The sequence below is a fragment of the Calidris pugnax genome, unplaced genomic scaffold, assembly GCF_001431845.1.
Source record: "Calidris pugnax isolate Ruff unplaced genomic scaffold, ASM143184v1 scaffold81, whole genome shotgun sequence".
Taxonomy (NCBI): domain Eukaryota; kingdom Metazoa; phylum Chordata; class Aves; order Charadriiformes; family Scolopacidae; genus Calidris; species Calidris pugnax.
Genome location: NW_015090880.1, coordinates 7,914,939 through 7,931,955, shown reverse-complemented (window position 1 = coordinate 7,931,955; position 17,017 = coordinate 7,914,939). Strand labels below are relative to the sequence as shown.

The following is a 17,017-nucleotide window of genomic DNA, read 5'->3' as shown; positions in this document are numbered from 1 at the left end:
TTTTGTTGTTTTTTTTTTTTTTTTTTTTTGGTTTTTAATTGTTTACACACGTGGGAATATGGTGAAGGGGAAAAGGAGAAAAAGGGTTGAAAAGGGAAAGAGAAGGTTAAGGGTTAATTAATTAATGCATCAAGCAAAAGTTATTATAGGATAGCTTTGCTGCCAGTGTTCAAAACATTGGCAATCAACTAGTATGAGTGCACAATACTTATTTTACTAAAAGGTGTTTTGTTAATCACTCAAAACTCCCCCCGCCTTGATTTCTGTTAAAAAATTGTGAGATTTTTATAGACTACAACTGCACTTAACAGCCCCATCATAACCCAAATCCCCATTTTATTTTGAACAAAAAAAAATTGAAACTGTTTGTAGAAAACACAACCTTCCTCCTCCAAGATTACAACACTGTCAACCTCTCTAGTCTTTTTCTAAGTCGACTGCTGTTCAAGCTTCTGCCAATGTTTTGTTCTTTCTCAGTTCAGAAAGATAAAATTGTTCTAGGCCTAGGAGGGAGCGGGACTCCCTTTCTACCACGAAGATCCAATCTATCGGCGCTGCATGGGGAAGCAACACGAAACGGTTTTCTTCCATTGTGAATAAAGGTACTACCAGGGAAGGTACAGGACCACTACAGATGGGCCAAGACTGACAAATGTAACCTGTTTGGTGCAGGCATCCACCTCAACGTCTGTTAAACCTTCTCCTTTTATGATCTTACACGGCATCAGGATGGGAGCAGGGAAGGAATAAGAACCTCAGATACCTCTAAAACCACACACAAAACCATTGAGATGTCTGACACACAGAGCAAGAGCACTTTAGGATGAATGCGTTTGGGAGACAAAACTCTACTCCAGTTCCAAGCAATTGTTTGTCCCAAAAACACAGGATCGTCCATAAAATGCAGAATTGGGACACAGGGGATATACAACTTCTCTCAGATATAAATCCATTGGGCTTTTGTACGGCTTCCTTACATGGGCAAGAAGCCCTCGGGCAGGCAGGACATGGTTAAAACCATGAGGTATAGACAGTGGTCATCTAACACTTTGCATCCACAATACATTCACCCTCAAGATACACTCTGCCATCTGTGCTGTAGTTTCTGTTTGATTAGTAGTTTTAGAGATATACACATGACAACACTAGAAAGACCATAAAGAAGAAAAGGCTAAGAAAAGGACAGTGAGGTGAGAGAGCAAGGTTGGAAAGATGCAATGAAAACTGGCAGAAAGTGTTAATATTAATTGCAAATGGTGGGGGGATATATATTTTTTTAAATTATTTTATTTTACTGTGATGTTAGAAATGTAAAACGTAGAAATAGATGTATTTCAATTTCTGGAAATACAAAGACCCATCCAGTTGAAAGGCTCTTTTGAGGGTATGAGAAATGAGTTCCCACTCTATCCAATCCACTCGACACAGAGGACAGAGCCCACACCAAAGTGACCAAGGTGGGTTTTAGAACCAGTTTGGCCCATCTCTAAATACTACCCATGAAAGAAAAAAAACTACAAAGAAGGTCCAAAGCAAGCACCACGCAGCAGAGGGAACATATCTCATGCAGAGTATTAGGAAAAAGCTGAATACACTTGAAAAAAATTAAAGGAAAAACAGTCACAGATCAACAGATCTCCATGAGGAGCCCCTGCACAGAAAACTTCCAGTTAGCGAGTATCTTGGGCTAAAGCAAACACAACTCTTTACAACCTCAGGTCAAAGTTTCTCTGCAGAAAAGAGTTAGAGCACAGTCTTCATACAGCAAAAGTTATCTACATACACACGTTTGCAAATACTTTCAGAAGACAAAAGGTTTAGCTTAAATTCAGTTTAATCTATATTGCATCACACCATTGTGTTCTGGCACCAAAATAACTATTCTGGAAGAGCAGTTTCCAGCAGCAAGAACAGTGTGAGGTAGCCTAGCCCCTGAGAACTGACAGAACTCAATGCACCAGGTCTACGCTAGATATTTCCCCCTTCAAATCTCTCCTGCCATGACCGCCCAGAACAGTGCTAGAAATGGCCCATTCTACATCAATACCAGCAAAGGAGACGATGCTCCCTTTATTTATCAGTAACAGCGCTGCCGATGGGCAGTGGCAGGAAATTTCTGAGAAAAAAGCCTAGAAAAATAAGCAGGAAAGGCCGCTTCTTGCCACATGCACCCGCGTGCCCCAGGTGCATTTGAGCTGTACAGTGATACTGTAATGCATTTTGTCCACCAACCACAACCCTGCTCTGAGCAGTAGCGTGAAGATGGGCACTCGTCTTTCCTTTTCACCTCCATGCCTGTCACATGCCACAGACTAACAGGGAGGGAACACCTTCTTTTTCCCCTACAAGGTACAAGTGGATGCTGCCTCTTGCCCTTTTGGAGGAGATGGAAGGGGAAGAAAATAGCATCTCTGACTGGCAGAAAGGACTGTCTTCGGAAAGAAACCATCACCACTTCTATTAGGGCAGGACATTAAGTGTGATATCACATTAATTTCATTTCCCCCAACTCTGAAGAAATGGGTTTGGGAAGAGGTGGAATAGATCAAAAACATCCTGGTTTTTTAACAGTATTCTCCATTTTATGTCTCAGCAGCAAGCACTATTAATTAAAACTTTCCAGCTATCAGCATGCTCACTCCATAATGAGGATCAGAATAACCCTGACTGCCAAAGAGAAGTTAATCAGTTTAAGCATTACTGCTTTTAAATCAACTGGCTCAATTCCACCATCAGGAGAGATATTTCATTCCACCTGCTCCATTTCTGCATTAGCAAACAACATCACTGGGGGGGAAACCCGGCTGTTCTTTTGAGAGCAAGCCCCAGAAAGGCATCCAGTGAGGGACAGCCGGGGCTTCAGGGAGCATCAGGAATTGCCATCGGTGGCATTTTGGCTCTTCAGGTTGGGATGTCTCATTTTGCTTTTCTCGACTCAGCGCTGAACAAAACCCATGAGGCAAACACCTACCAAGTCTTGGCCTTCCATTAAGGTATTAATTACATTAATTACGGCATGCTCACACCTTTTAATTAAGCAGACCCCCAATCACCTCCTTGCGCTGCAGTGCTCAAATTTGCGCCTCATTCGAGGGCAAATTTCAAAACAAAAAACCCCAAGACTTACCGAACGTCGTCCCCGCCTCTGGCCTGCTCACCGACGAGACGATGACGAAGCCGAACCCCTCGTTTTCGCCGCGGCGGATTTCCACGTCGTAGGGCTGGACCACGGCGCTGACGACACCGCTGCCCCCGCCGCCGCCGCTGCCGATGCCGCTGGTGCTGCCGCTGCCCGAGCTGACGGTGTTGAGGGAGTTCTGGCTGCCCTGCGGCGTCCGCTTCTCCTCCGTCAGCGAGGCCGGCTGGTTGCTGCTGTGGTGGGAAGAGGCTGGGGACGGGACTTCATTCTCTGCCTTGGGAACTGGGGAGTTAAAAGACAACACTGCCTGAGCAAGCCCCGTCATTTAGCGCTTGGAAAGCGCCATCCACTGAGAAAAAGGTGAGAAAGTTGTCTCTTCTCACAGGTAATTAACAATAGAACGAGAGGGAATGGCTTCAAGCTCCAACAGGGTAGGTTTAGATTGAACATTAGGAAGGAATTCTTCACAGAGAGAGTGGTCGGGCATTGGAATAGGCTGCCCAGGGAGGTGGTTGAGTCACCGTCCCTGGCTGTGTTTAAGGGACGTTTAGATGCGGTACTGAGGGATATGGTGTAGGGGAGGACTTTGTAGAGTAGGGGAGATGGTTGGACTCGATGATCCCAAGGGTCTCTTCCAACCTCAATGATTCTATGATTCTATGATTCTATGAAAAGAAAGCAAACCACCTGCTTTAATCCATAAATCATGGCCAGAGTGACAAAGGACTCTGTCTCTTTTCAGATGTCACCACCAACAGCTCTGTTTGGTGATGGCAATGACCACACATGCTCAAGCTCTCCAGCGTATGGTCCTGCAGCCAAAGCTTTTCACTGCTGGACCACAGCAGCAGTACAGTTAGACCAGTGCAGCACGGCGTGCTTGGACACTCTGTGGCATTTAAAACCTGGATTACATTAGTTCGAAGGTGCCTCCTTTAGGTAGCACATCCCCAACTCAGTTATATACGTGCAACTGTGCATATGTGCACGTGCCACGAGGAGAGAGAGTAATATCAAACACCCATCACTTGACACCTGTATTTTTTAACTCTAACCTTTGGTTAATGTGATCTTAAGTAATAATAACCACCCATACTAAAGCAAAACAACTTGTGAACCAAGCTTTTCTGGATGGAAGAACCGGCAACTATCATCTGTAAGGTCTGGCACAGTTGGGGGAAAACCATCAAACTTTACTAACTTTAATATTGATATTAAACAAGCTTTTAACAGTAACTGAAGGTGGAAGTGGTATTAGCTTAAAATCTAATCAGCTACCACAAGGCTTGAGGAAATCTCAAAAAAATCGCTTAGTCCACACTCCGCTGGAGTCAGGGCCAACTATACTTACTGTCAGTCCTGACAGATGTTTGTCTAATCAGCTGTTAAATATCTCCCCGGGCAATCTATTGGTTGCAATATCTAACTTAAATCTTCCCTGCTGCAACATAAGGCTATTATTTCTAGTTCTATCTAGCAGGCATATGGAGAACATATTATTCCTTTCCTCTCTGCAGCAGCCTCTTAGAGTCTTGGGGAGTTTAACACCTCCTCCCCCTTCTCTGCTTTAGGCTAAACAATCCCAATTTGTTCAATATTTCCTTGCAGACCATGTTTTCTAGAGCTCTCCTTATTCTCGCTGGTCCTCTGGACTCCCTCCAGTTGGGCTCTCTCCAACTCAAACATGTCTTTCTTGAAGTGCTGGACCATATTGCAGCTAAGCCATCGTCTGCTGGGAAATCAGGAGAGTTCCCCTTGCCTACATCCCAGCACTGTGTTTTTCTTCACCTGAGGCAACCTCAAGTTGAAGCTTGTGGCCCACAATAGCTTCCACATCTTGCTACTCAGCCAGTTCTCCACAGTCCATTTGCATGGCTGAGAGCAGCATATTGCACTTGTCTCTACTGAATGGCTGCCTCCACTAATCAGGTCACTTCTCCAATTTGGTGAACCAAAATTAAGTTGAAAATCTCAAAAGCAACAATAAAATGGATGCCAAAGAAAATCCAAACCTGTTAATTCTACAAATTAAGAAATCAGGAGCATAAACTTTCCCAATATTAATCTCAAGACGTGGAGTACCCATTTAGATACTGGCATATAGATGACAGGACGAATACAGGACCAAAATTCAAGAGAAGGCTTCTCTATAAAGTGATGCCGGAATTTAAAAGCCTGCAAATATAAGGTGAAAGAAGGGATCCTGAATAATTTATCCTAGAGTAAGTGTCCACATTTGAAATGATTCAGAAATAGCTCGGTCTGGAGTAACAAATCCCTGAACGAAATACCAAGAGATGTCTCATGCATCTAAATCTTTTATGGTAATATCCAGCCTGGAGGCTGTAAAACCGGATAGAAAATCTACGCTCAAAAACAATACCAAAATTCAGCTGCCCTTCCCTTCCTCCCAAAGCTCCTAAAACTTCTCTCACATTGGCAGCCCTTTGTCAGGAATGAGAGAGGCTATTAGAGGAGAGACATAACCTGGCATTTAATCCACAATGGGAAGAAGGAAAGAAATGAGAAGTGAACATTTATTTAATATTGTACGGAAGGAGCTCAGCCGTGGATAAGAATACAGAGCTATTTTAGAGGTACTTTTCCAGTCCTAACTTCCACTGTGGGCCTAATTTTCAACCTGAATGTTATTTTGATGCTCTTTAAGATGAAAGTACATCACTGTCTATTTTTCTTCTGATGCTTAAACTTGAAAAGCTATATAATAGCCTTTCTTCTGAATAAGTGAGCTAAACCAAATCCCACACTTGAGCTCCCTAAAGGGGCTCACAAGAAGGGGCAGCACCGCAATGTTACTCTCCAATATTAAGCATAAGGTCACATGTCACTTAGAAAGCTCATGCTTGTGGTTTCATTTTCTTTGCTGTTAGGACATTCTTCTATCACTAATCTATCACTATCACCATGCAGTGTCACTTCTCTCTGCATCTTTGCCTTTCTGCTGGCTTCTTTTTTGTCCATTAAGACCATAGGCTTGTGCAGTGTGTACGCAATGCCCACCACACTCATAATACAGAAATCTCTCTATTACAACCAACATGCACACCCTGCACTACCAGAACCAAAGACGCTTACAGTTTTGCATCCTGAGGTTAGTTGACTACATGTTGGAACCTCATTTGAAGCTTCTCCTGTTTCTGGGACCTCATGCACCACACACCAATGCCCTCACTCGCTCTCTGCCCTTGCCTCCCCTCCTGTGGACTCTTCAGCATCTTTTCCCTCATTCCCAGTTTAAGGGTGGCTATCAGACAGCACAGTTATTTTGGGAAGTAAATAGAAAACACAGGCAAGCAGGAAAAGCGTCAGTTGCTGCATGAGTCAAACTAAAAACATTATGTTGCAACCAAACAGTTCCCCAATTTATCAGAAACCTTCAGGAAGACCGGGGAACCCAACTGAAACTCAGAGAGTCTTGACTGGAAACAAAATATTTGAAATGTATTTGATCAAGAACAAAAAAGACTAAGAACAGACAAAAGAGGAAGAGTAACACCACATCCCCTAAGTTTTCCCAGTATTACAAGGAGGAGGTTTTTTTTTTATTTTAAACCTTTTGCTGAACAGATGGAGTCTGGCAAGAAAATCTACCCCTGCAGAGCGACACGGCAGCCTACCTGTGTAAACCACTTTGCGCCTGACGGTCAGATTGACATGACCTTGTTTGGCTGCCTGTTGCATAAGCTGGACGACAAGCTGGTGCGATTTCCCAACGACAGGCGTCCCATCCACGCAGATCAGTTCATCACCCGATCTCAGGCGGCCGTCAGCATCAGCAGCACCCAGCGGTACAATGTGACCGATGTAAATCTGATGGATTAGCACAAATAGGAGAAAGGAAGGAAAGGGAGGAAGGAAAAAAGGCAAGGAAAGAAGGCAAAGGAGGGGAGGGAGAAAGGGAGAAAGAATGAATAGTGATAAATGAGAAGTAACTCAACAGCCAGCCAGAAGCAAGGGGCACTGGTAGTTAGACACAATTTAGTAGGGACAAGAAATTCTTGACAAACGTCTGCTGGTCAGGAAAGTTGCTCCTGTGAAAGCAGCTCCATATGAATATAGCCACATCGTGAAACTGTAATAAATTGACATCTTGTTTCTTTAGGCGGTGCATTCAGTCTAATGACAGATAGCCTTGGGAAATGTGTTCAACCAGACAGTGACCAGAGAGGCAGACGGTTAAAAGCACTGAGGGTCTTCTGAGAGAGGCTGAGATTGAGTTATCCCTTCAGTTGTCTCTATGTTTTACAAGCTTCATACCACTCACCTGTCCACCAGCTCACTCTTGGTTTGCCTTCAGTGAGTTCTGTGGAGTTACTATAACACGAGAGGAATTCATAGCCTCTCTTTCCATAAATGAGCAAAATAATTTTTGCAGGGAAATACATGGAAATTTATGCTGTCCCTATGTAGCTATGACCTGTGCAGCACATGAAAGACCATGTGGTTTTAGCGGGACACCTACCACAGGCACTGGATTTATGTTAAAGAAGTTAAGTGAATTCAAGGAGGGAATTGAGGAAATAGACACAAATCTGACCAGGACATCCTTTCCTCAGTTTCCAGGCAATTTCAGATCTATGTGTTTTCGTATGGACTATCAAAAAAAATAGGTAACAGCAGGGGAAGCTGAAACTGTTTCAATTATGGGAGTTTTGGTTTGCTTTTTGGAGGGAGGGTGGGGAGGAGTCGTGGGATGTAAATTCATAGCTCGCTATTGATTTTAGTAGAGATGTCACAGTGCAGTTCTGCACATCTGTACATGCTACTGACGTCATTCTGAAAGGTGTCACGAGTTAAAACAAGACCACTGGTAGATGTACTCACAGGTTCTCCAGGCTCATTTCCACCTAGAATCCTAAATCCAAAACCGGTTTCCTTTCTCCATAGAAAGATATCCTGCTCTTGGTAATCTGGAACTGAAGGGAAAGAAGGAAAACTTAAATTTAAATCAAAACCCCACACCTTTATACCCAAATCAGTACTACTCTGATGTATGTGTAGAGGGGTCTGCTGTCCAATTTTACCCTTTAAATGAAACAGTCTTGAATTTTTAGACATAATTAAGAACGTTTATAGGCTCAAATACTAAAGGATTATTCTTTAAATCACTACTAAAAATTATGGGGTGGTTTCTACTTTCTAGGTGTCTAATTGTAACTTGCCATTTGTTTTTTACTATAGTATTTCCTTCCATCAATATTAGCATCATTACCCAGTGTAAGCCTCTTCCAAATCATCAATAAAAAAATGCGTACAACAGAGAATCACTCTGCCAGAAACAATACAGCTGCCTCCCCTTTCACGGGAGACAAAAGAGCCACTTGTTATAACTTCTACTGTTTAATTAACTTTCACAAGCACAGTTTGCTATCTGTCTACTGACACTGCTTTAAATAACTATGGGACAGATCCCCAGTCGGAGTAAAACAGAAAGGCTCCACAGAAAGCAAAGCAGCTCTCCTGACTCTCACTTGCTCCAGTACGGGCTCTGCAAAACCACTGAACAGACAAAACCAGCTGGAAACATAAAAAAGCTCAACCTCACTTACTCATTAGTATGCAATGCCAGCAAGGTTTTTACAATGAATATTACATACAGTGAAGTCCTAACCTTGAAGTGCGGTTGAACAGTAATGTTTTATATTAACGTATTCATGCTTGCTTTCATCCCTTTTTTAAAAATGCAAAATTAATTGCTAACACTAAATCATATCAGAAGACAACTTCAGGTTCATTTAATATTTATTGGTTGGTATCTGTAACATTGACTAATTTTGCAGTGATCCCCTCCCAAAATTTATAATTAATGATAAAAATGAGCTGTTCCTTTACAAGTCAGCTGCCTGAAACCAAAGTGTATCAGTCAGGAGTGTAATTTAAGTAAGTGCATACTCAGGCACGGGATGCAACACATCTAATGAACCATCATCTAATTTTCTGTATCTATGAGCAGATAAACTGGTTGTTCTCCATCGACGTCAGTGATTGTCAGACTGGGCCCTAACTGCATTTTACACTGTTGGTGCCTGTTGTGCAAAGGCTCGGGTCTAGTCATCTGGTGCTTTTCAGCGTTGAGACTTTTGGTTAGTTCTGATGCTGTCTCTTCAATGACTCAACAGGTTTAAAATATAATGTGAATTTAAGATCTGGGAAAACCAAAAATTAAACGAACAGGTGAGTTCTAAGGCACAGATGTCTGCTTTGATATTTTCATTCAAACTGGTTTTACATAGAATATTTTCACATTTCAGTTACTTGCAGTTATAAACGAAGCTTACGACCCGTCCACGCTACCTTCACTGAACTGGAGGGTAATTTTTGTCTGGATGCAATTACAGAATACTCAGGCGATGACCACGCTGGAAGCCTGCGTGGTTCATCGGTTGAGGCGAGCTGGCTGAAGGCAGCTCACCACCAGACAGACGCGCGGCACAACTCAGAGAATGAATTAATTGGTGTTTGTTGCTGCCTTCAGCGAGGGGGAGCCTGAAGAGCAGACACGTTCGGAAGCGCCTCTCCAGCACTTCGCAGGCTTTTTTGGCAAAGGCTGGCCACAACCAATTAATAGCGCGTGTTGGAACTGTCAGAGGCAAAATGGCTTCTGCAGGGAGCTTCAGCGTGGGCCTGTTTCCTCGGCATCTCTCAACGCCTTCCCATTTGTCAACTCTCCAGCCTCACTGAACGATGCCTTATGTTCCTGGTTCGGGTACCAGATAGCCAATTAACAGCCGCTGGGGCTAACGGCAAGCCGAGGTGTAACGGTGGTGTCAAACCAAAGCAACAAAAAAAGACAAGTCTCTACCCAAAGAAGCAAGTTCATGTAACGCTCCTTCCACTGGAAGGGTTTCAGAGAGGTGAAACACAGATACAACAGACATACAGACAACACACATTTACACAGCAGGAGTACAAACTGAACAAAACTCCTCTTACCGCTTTTTCTGCAGTTCAGTGATTCACTGGCCCAGCCCAGGAACCCCCATCCACCTCTGTGCTTCCATACAGCTCAGGTGGGATCCCCTGTGGCTCTCTGTACTGAAGAATTACTTCAGGTTCTCCATTAATTGGTAGACCTTCAGAGAAACCACTTTTCTTACTTAAAGGGAAGATTTCATGCTGATGCTGAAACTTTCTTGAAAACGAATGAAAAACAGCTGCTAGGAGTCATCTGTTGTATCTTTGCACCTTGACCTGATCTCAAGCACCTCTGACTCTTTCTGAGAAAAATATATATGTAGCCCAAATGGGTAAAACTTGCCAGTCTGCTCATCCTGAATTAAACCAGAGCATTTGGAGAGCGTCACAAAAGTGGTAAGAGGAGTTCTGCTGAGACCATGAGGAGGAATGGAAGGAAAGGCAAGTGCTACAGCCCCGTCGAGGAGCCATGTGGGCAAACTCAGGAACGAAATGGGAAGATGATGCCCCCCAGAATCCCCTACGAATCGGCCGCTGGCCAGTACACAGTAAAACAGGTACTTTGGGGCTTTGTGGCTAACCTTGGCATACGGCCCTGCCAGACTCCCTTGGTGATGAAGAGCCCCCCGCCACAGAGCAGCAATGACACCAGAACAAGACATCACAAGACACAGATACATTCTCGGCACAGTCTTACATTCTCCAAAACTCGTGGAATTGATTTCTCTCTCTCTCTCACCCTTGCTCAGTCCAGTTGCAGGCGAAGGTGACATAGCTGTAATATTAATTTTACAGTTTTGCAAAGCTTAATGTATCTGCTTTCTTGTTAGTGCATTTAATTAATTTTGACTGTATGGGTCATGTTAGGCTTTCATGCATAAATTGCTAAGGTTATAGCTACCATGGATCACGACATATTAAGTTCCACATCTATTTGCACATGCCTGTGTACATGTGGATATATAATACATACACATAGGAATTTATACATTTATGCACATGCATGCAATTATATTTGAAGAACTCTTTTGTTCTCCTCAGAGAAAGAATCTCTTTGAGAACACCTTAAAAATACTTTTCTACAAAAATAATTCCACCATCATGACACAGTCAGTTTTCCAAGTGGAAATACCTATTTCCAATGTTAAAAGAAGTTCTAAAATACATGGAGATGAATACTGAACACAGTGCTTAATTAGAGGTCATTTTAATCAAAATTTCCTATACAAACTTTAACAATTATCTTACAAGTCATACAAAAAAAAAAAAAAAGGCCCAGTGTGATATCAGTTTCAACAAATGATGGATTCAAAACTAATCAGTACGAGTTTGCTTTAGTCACCAGCTCATCTGAGGCAGCAGCACTTTCAATGACTCATAAGCTTGGCAAAGTACAAAAGTTTTAAGGCCCAGATTCAGCAAAGTATATAAGGACAAGTCTGAAATGAAGAGTGAATAGTCTCACTGAAGCTGATGGAGAGTTTCAGCGTTAAAAAGTCTTGTGATTTAGCCATAAATCTCATGAGATTCCATATTTGCAGGAAAGCCCTGTTTTCTAAACTATCCCACTGCAGGAGGATTCTGGTTTTCTGTCTTTTCCTTTTACTCAACCCTTCTGGTGACATGCAGAGCTCTGAAAAGATGGCTTCAGCATGTTCTTGATGAGATGAGCAAGTTCTGCCAGGGAAGAAACCTTGGGGAAGGTGCGATGCCTTGACTGAGCCATGGACCAGGCTGGTCCAGATGAGCACCAGCAAAGCCTCCCCACGACCCAGCTCTGCTGCACCACGTGCTGCGAGTGCTACGGTCTCTTTTAGCAAGACTTTCTCTGAGGGCATGGACACATCTGTGTGCCCTAGTGTACGACTGTAATGTTTGTCCCCTAGTAATATAATAAAAGGACACAACCCTACCAAAGGGCTTTTACTATCATCTCTAACGTCAGTCTCATCAGAAGGCGGCCGCAATTTCCTGAGAGCGTTTTTCTTTTCTATTTCAGAAAGAATCTATCTAATGTTTGGTATCATTGTGCAAATATTTTTAATTCTGTGTAATTGCTGGTGAATGAACGCTACACACTGGGGTCAAGACTTGTTTGTATTATTTTAATTAGACGTGGGGAGAGAAAATCCTACCAAATAAATTATGTGCCTGAAAATAAAATTCAAATATTAATGATAACTTAGAATATTTTAAAACCTTTAAAAATTATCTATCGTGTTCTGCTTTACTTTTAATTAAATGCTTAAGCCCTTCAAAGGGATTCATTAACACATCTGCAATTCAGATTAATTCATTTTGTCACTGCTATTTTGACAGATGGCCATATGTAGGATACGGTATTTTGCAAAGCAATCAGGCCACATGAGAAAAATTTGACAACAGATTGCGTTAATCTTTAAGGAAGTTTAATAATACATTGAAAAATAAAAAACATAAAAATAAATTTTCAATAAAACGGTGCGAGAATTCAGAATTGCGGTTCTCTGATAAACTATTCAATTGCTGTTTCTCTCACTGAGTGCTCTTCATGTGTGTCATTCTTGGAACCACTTCAGTGCTTAAACCTTAAGGGTTTGTCCTTCTCTCTGATTCATGCACACAACTCCCACTAGCAGCAATGAGTTACCCAGAAAAAGGAGCTCAGGCAGCTAAAACTTAGCACCAGCAAAGAGTGCATTTGTTATCGCCACCAAATTATCTGTTTTCAGATTCACTTAACACAAAGCTGGCTGTTCGCAAAAGTCTTAATCCAGCAAAGAATTGTGACTCTGAGCCAGATTGCAGCAGAGCATTTGAGCTCAGCTTTAGCCTTAAAGCATCCGAGGTCCCTTTGGGTTTGCAGCTTGAAAATAAGCTTCCTTGGACCGGAGCCCAAGTGCTCAGCACCTTGCAGGCCTCATCCCCTCAACCAGGGGAGCTGCATGTGAAGGAACTTCAGCTCGTATTTGTTGAACAAAGTTGCTGTTCTCGTCTGCTGCCACTCAACAGACAGTTATGGAGCCATTGCTTAGCTTGGCATTATTAATTCTAGCTTAATTTTTCTTCTCTTTTTTTTTCCTTCCCTTAAACAGGCAACGTCTGTGGCTCTCCTCCGCAGAATCTGAGCACTTCCTGATATTAAAATGCATTGGGTATATAAAAAAAACATACATGCTTTTACAAAATTATGGTTTATCTGCTGCTTTTGAACCAAATTCTGCTCTACCAATGGCTTCAGTGAGACAAGTCACAAGTCAAATATAGTCCTTTTTTATGAAACACTGATTCAAAAAAATAGTCAAAGAAAGGAAGAACATATTTTACTAATTCTGAAAAACTAAATGTTACCTGTGTGCTTTCCATGTCTACATTATTATTATTAATGTTAATCACAGTGGGTTGCACTCCCAGTGAAAAGGCAGTAGGTGGTCATTATAGATTCAGAACTTTTTAGAAAGATCCTGGAGACAATGTACTCATATATTGAATGAAACCTCTTTATATTATTATTTTTAGATGAAAAAAAAAATCTGTCTGGGCTGGGGCTAATGAATTCATCTTTTTGTGTCAACTGCACTTGAAAAATTGCACTGTGTTCTCTTTGTACTCAACCATTTCACAAATGGGACGAAATAAAACACTGAAGATGATCTAATGCTCTAAAATTGTGTCTTTTTTAACTTCATCGTATACTTCAACACAAAGGGTTGTTGCTGTTTTTCAGTCCACTTGTCGGGGATTCAAAACCCTACCTCTCAGAAGAACATTTTATAATCCTTTTCAGGTTTGCTAAAATTTAAGGCCCTGAATCAACAGAGAGCAAGCCCCAGCCTGGGCAGCAGGAAGAGCTGGGAGAGCTGAGCTGGGACTCCTTGGGCAGTGGGGGCTTCAAGGACCCTCCAAAAGCCCTCGTTACAGTAGGCATCAGCCAATCTCAGCTCTGGCAGTAGGGTGGCAACCTGCTGCTGTACATCAGGTACGCATTCAGTTCTGCTCAAGTCTTCATCAGAAGGATGCAGAGAGAGTCACACCTAGCACCCAAAGCTATGCATGTCAGTGGAGAGGAGATGCCAACCTCAGTCCCAAAGCCAAAGGTTGCTCAAGCAAAGAAGAACGCAATGATACGATTGTATCACTGCCAGCCAAAGGAGGCACTGGAGTTAAACTGAACTGCAGCTGGGTAAAGACACGAAGAACAGCACATGTGGAGCAGACAGACAGGGAAAATGGAGGCCCAGGGAATGGGCCCATCCCACACTTTGTGGAGCTCCATGTCAGGCTCCTATGAGTGGCCTGAGAGCCACCCAGTCGGTGTTTTGAGACTCACAGGGAAGTGAGCCTCAAAGAGATGATTCACGTTCATAACAGAGCAGCCACCAATTGCCCACTTTTCAAGCAGACCAAACACGGGGAAAGAAACATCATGGCTCATCACTAACTCCCAGGGCAGAAGTCGGTGTTTTGAGACTCACAGGGAAGTGAGCCTCAAAGAGATGATTCACGTTCATAACAGAGCAGCCACCAATTGCCCACTTTTCAAGCAGACCAAACACGGGGAAAGAAACATCATGGCTCATCACTAACTCCCAGGGCAGAAGAGGCGTTGGGCTTCAGCTCTGAACCACCGTCTCCATTTATGAGACTGGTGACAGGGATCAAAGATGAGAGCTTGGTGAGGGAAGGAGAAGGAGCTGACCACTGACCTCTAAATAAAACCACCTTTGGGATCAGACTGCGACAGGAGATAGAGCATGTCCAACTGCCTTTTTCATTTAGACTATTTCTTTCCTGTTTTTCTTCACCTTTCATTAGGTGCAGCAAAGCCGTGTCACTAGGTAAGAATGGAGGTTAGTCTCCAGTGAATGTACTTCATTCCAGCTTAGGGTTAGAAATTCATAACTCTCAAGAGGCGTTGGGCTTCAGCTCTGAACCACCATCTCCATTTATGAGACTGGTGACAGGCATGAAAGATGAGAGCTTGGTGAGGGAAGAAGAAGGAGATGACCACTGATCTCTAAATAAAACCACCCGTCACGCTTTGGGATCAGACTGTGACAGGAGATAGAGCATGTCCAACCACCTTTTTCATTTAGACTATTTCTTTCCTATTTTTCTTCACCTTTCATTAGGTGCGGCAAAGCCGTGTCACTAGGTAAGAACGCAGGTTAATCCCCAGTGAATGTATTTCATTCCAGTTTAGGGTTGGAATCTTGGACACTTCCAGTGTCCAAGTGCTTACAGGCAGTCATGACCATATCACACTTCTGCCATTCTCCAAAAACCCTCTATGAAACCAAGAAATCTCAGAAAACACCTTCCTGGGAAGGAAATGGCAATAGGACGAAAAGCTGGTAGAAAACGACTGAGATTCAAACAGGTAGGTCTCATCTGGTAGGAGATGCAGGAGACAAGGATTGAAGCAATAGAATAGGATCAACCCCACTACAGAGATGCTGGACCACAGAAAGGCAAGACAGGGAAGCTGAAGGGGTGCAGCAGACCCCAGTCTAGCAAAAGGCCCAAGCAGGAAGGATTGTGGCCCAGTGAGAGATGGGCTGTGGGAAACCAGCAGGTCAAGAGAAAGTGAAAAAGTCTCTGGGCAGGCTCTAATCACAGACAAGGATAACATCTCTACAAGACACCTGCAGCCACTGAGGAAAGAGGGAGGACCTAGTACACGGTGTTGGAAGTGGACACGGAAGCGCGAGTGCCGGCCTGTGCACTTCAGGATTTCTGCAGCTCAGCCTCGGGTTTTATCAGGGAAGACAGGCAGGAGTTAAGGCTGCTAAGCTGATACTAATGACTAATTAGTATGAGTTAAACAGTTAATTAGAAATTAGCCAAGTAGCTGCGGGGGGTCAGAGGCAATGCCAGCACAGTGCCTACGGGAACCACGTGAGCTGAGCAAGGGTAATGCCGGTGCCATGGGACAGCCTCAGCCTTGACCAGCCAGGCAGGAGAAGGAGGAGCTCTGCCGGGCTGAAGAGTCACCATCCCTCAGCTCTTGCCCCTTTTTCCTATTTCAATGAGATGTACGTGCAAGTTCTGTCACTGCACTTCATATATCAGCATGACCTGGCCCAAGAGCCCGTGGGGGGAGCACACCTAATCCCTGGGAAGGGAAGGGGAGGGAAGGAGCACACAGAAGCTGAGACACCTACAAACTGCATTGCTGAGACATTCAATCCGAAGAGATGCATCTTCAGCCAAGAAACTGTGACTCATGATTTAATTTTTCCAGGACATAAGATTTCGAAGTGATTCATCTGGTCAGAAAAAAACAAGTCCTACCAGTTTTCATGCTGGGGTAATGTTCATTTCGTACTGGTTTTACCGATTTCCAGCTAGCACAATGAAATCAAACTCCAGGTGAGACTCTTACAGCACCGAGACTCTGAAGCTCCCTTTTCTGTAACTAAAGTAACTATTGCTTTTGAAAATGAACCCAATACTCTTAACTCTTTCTTTAAGAAGCTTTAACAGATGCCATCATCTTCAGCAACGCAATTAAAGCAAAGCCAGCATGTTTATATCGTTTGCTGAGAAGAAACTGATTGAAACCATATTTATAGACTTGGAGCAGAGTCAAAGCCCTGCTGAACTATTAGCCAAGTGTGCAGATTATTAATTGCCATAAAAGCCACTCACAATATGCATTTAATACCTGTATTGTTAAAGTGTCCACTCTGGTCAAAGTAAAATGGCTCAGCTGGGTTTTTTCCTCCCCAGAGTGAGACTGGAAAAGCATCTGATACGAATTTCAGCAAACTAAATACTTCCCCTTCTTACTGACATTCCTATGCATATCAGATGAGTCTTAACCTCAAAAAAGAGTTTAGGATCTGGATAATGAACTTGGAAATTCTCCTTCAGCCTAATTTAAAAACAAAACAAAAAAAATATAGGGGGAAAAATGGTCTTTAATTTTAAAGGGATTTTTTTTTTTTATTAAGCTTTAGT

The 17,017-nt window shown here is 43.0% G+C and overlaps 1 protein-coding gene across 5 annotated transcripts in view; it reads right to left on the bottom strand.

Moving 5' to 3' along the window:
• Window positions 1–17,017, bottom strand: part of MAGI1 (membrane associated guanylate kinase, WW and PDZ domain containing 1) — an 82,290-nt gene that overhangs the window by 14,347 nt on the left and 50,926 nt on the right. For all 5 annotated transcript variants that reach the window (XM_014946730.1, XM_014946731.1, XM_014946732.1 and 2 more), the window contains exons 12-15: window positions 10,773–10,850; window positions 7,985–8,076; window positions 6,778–6,970; window positions 3,128–3,421 (exon numbers count right to left, since the gene is read on the bottom strand). In XM_014946730.1, the coding sequence (XP_014802216.1) occupies window positions 3,128–3,421; window positions 6,778–6,970; window positions 7,985–8,076; window positions 10,773–10,850 (657 nt within the window). The remainder of the gene's footprint in view (window positions 1–3,127; window positions 3,422–6,777; window positions 6,971–7,984; window positions 8,077–10,772; window positions 10,851–17,017) is intronic.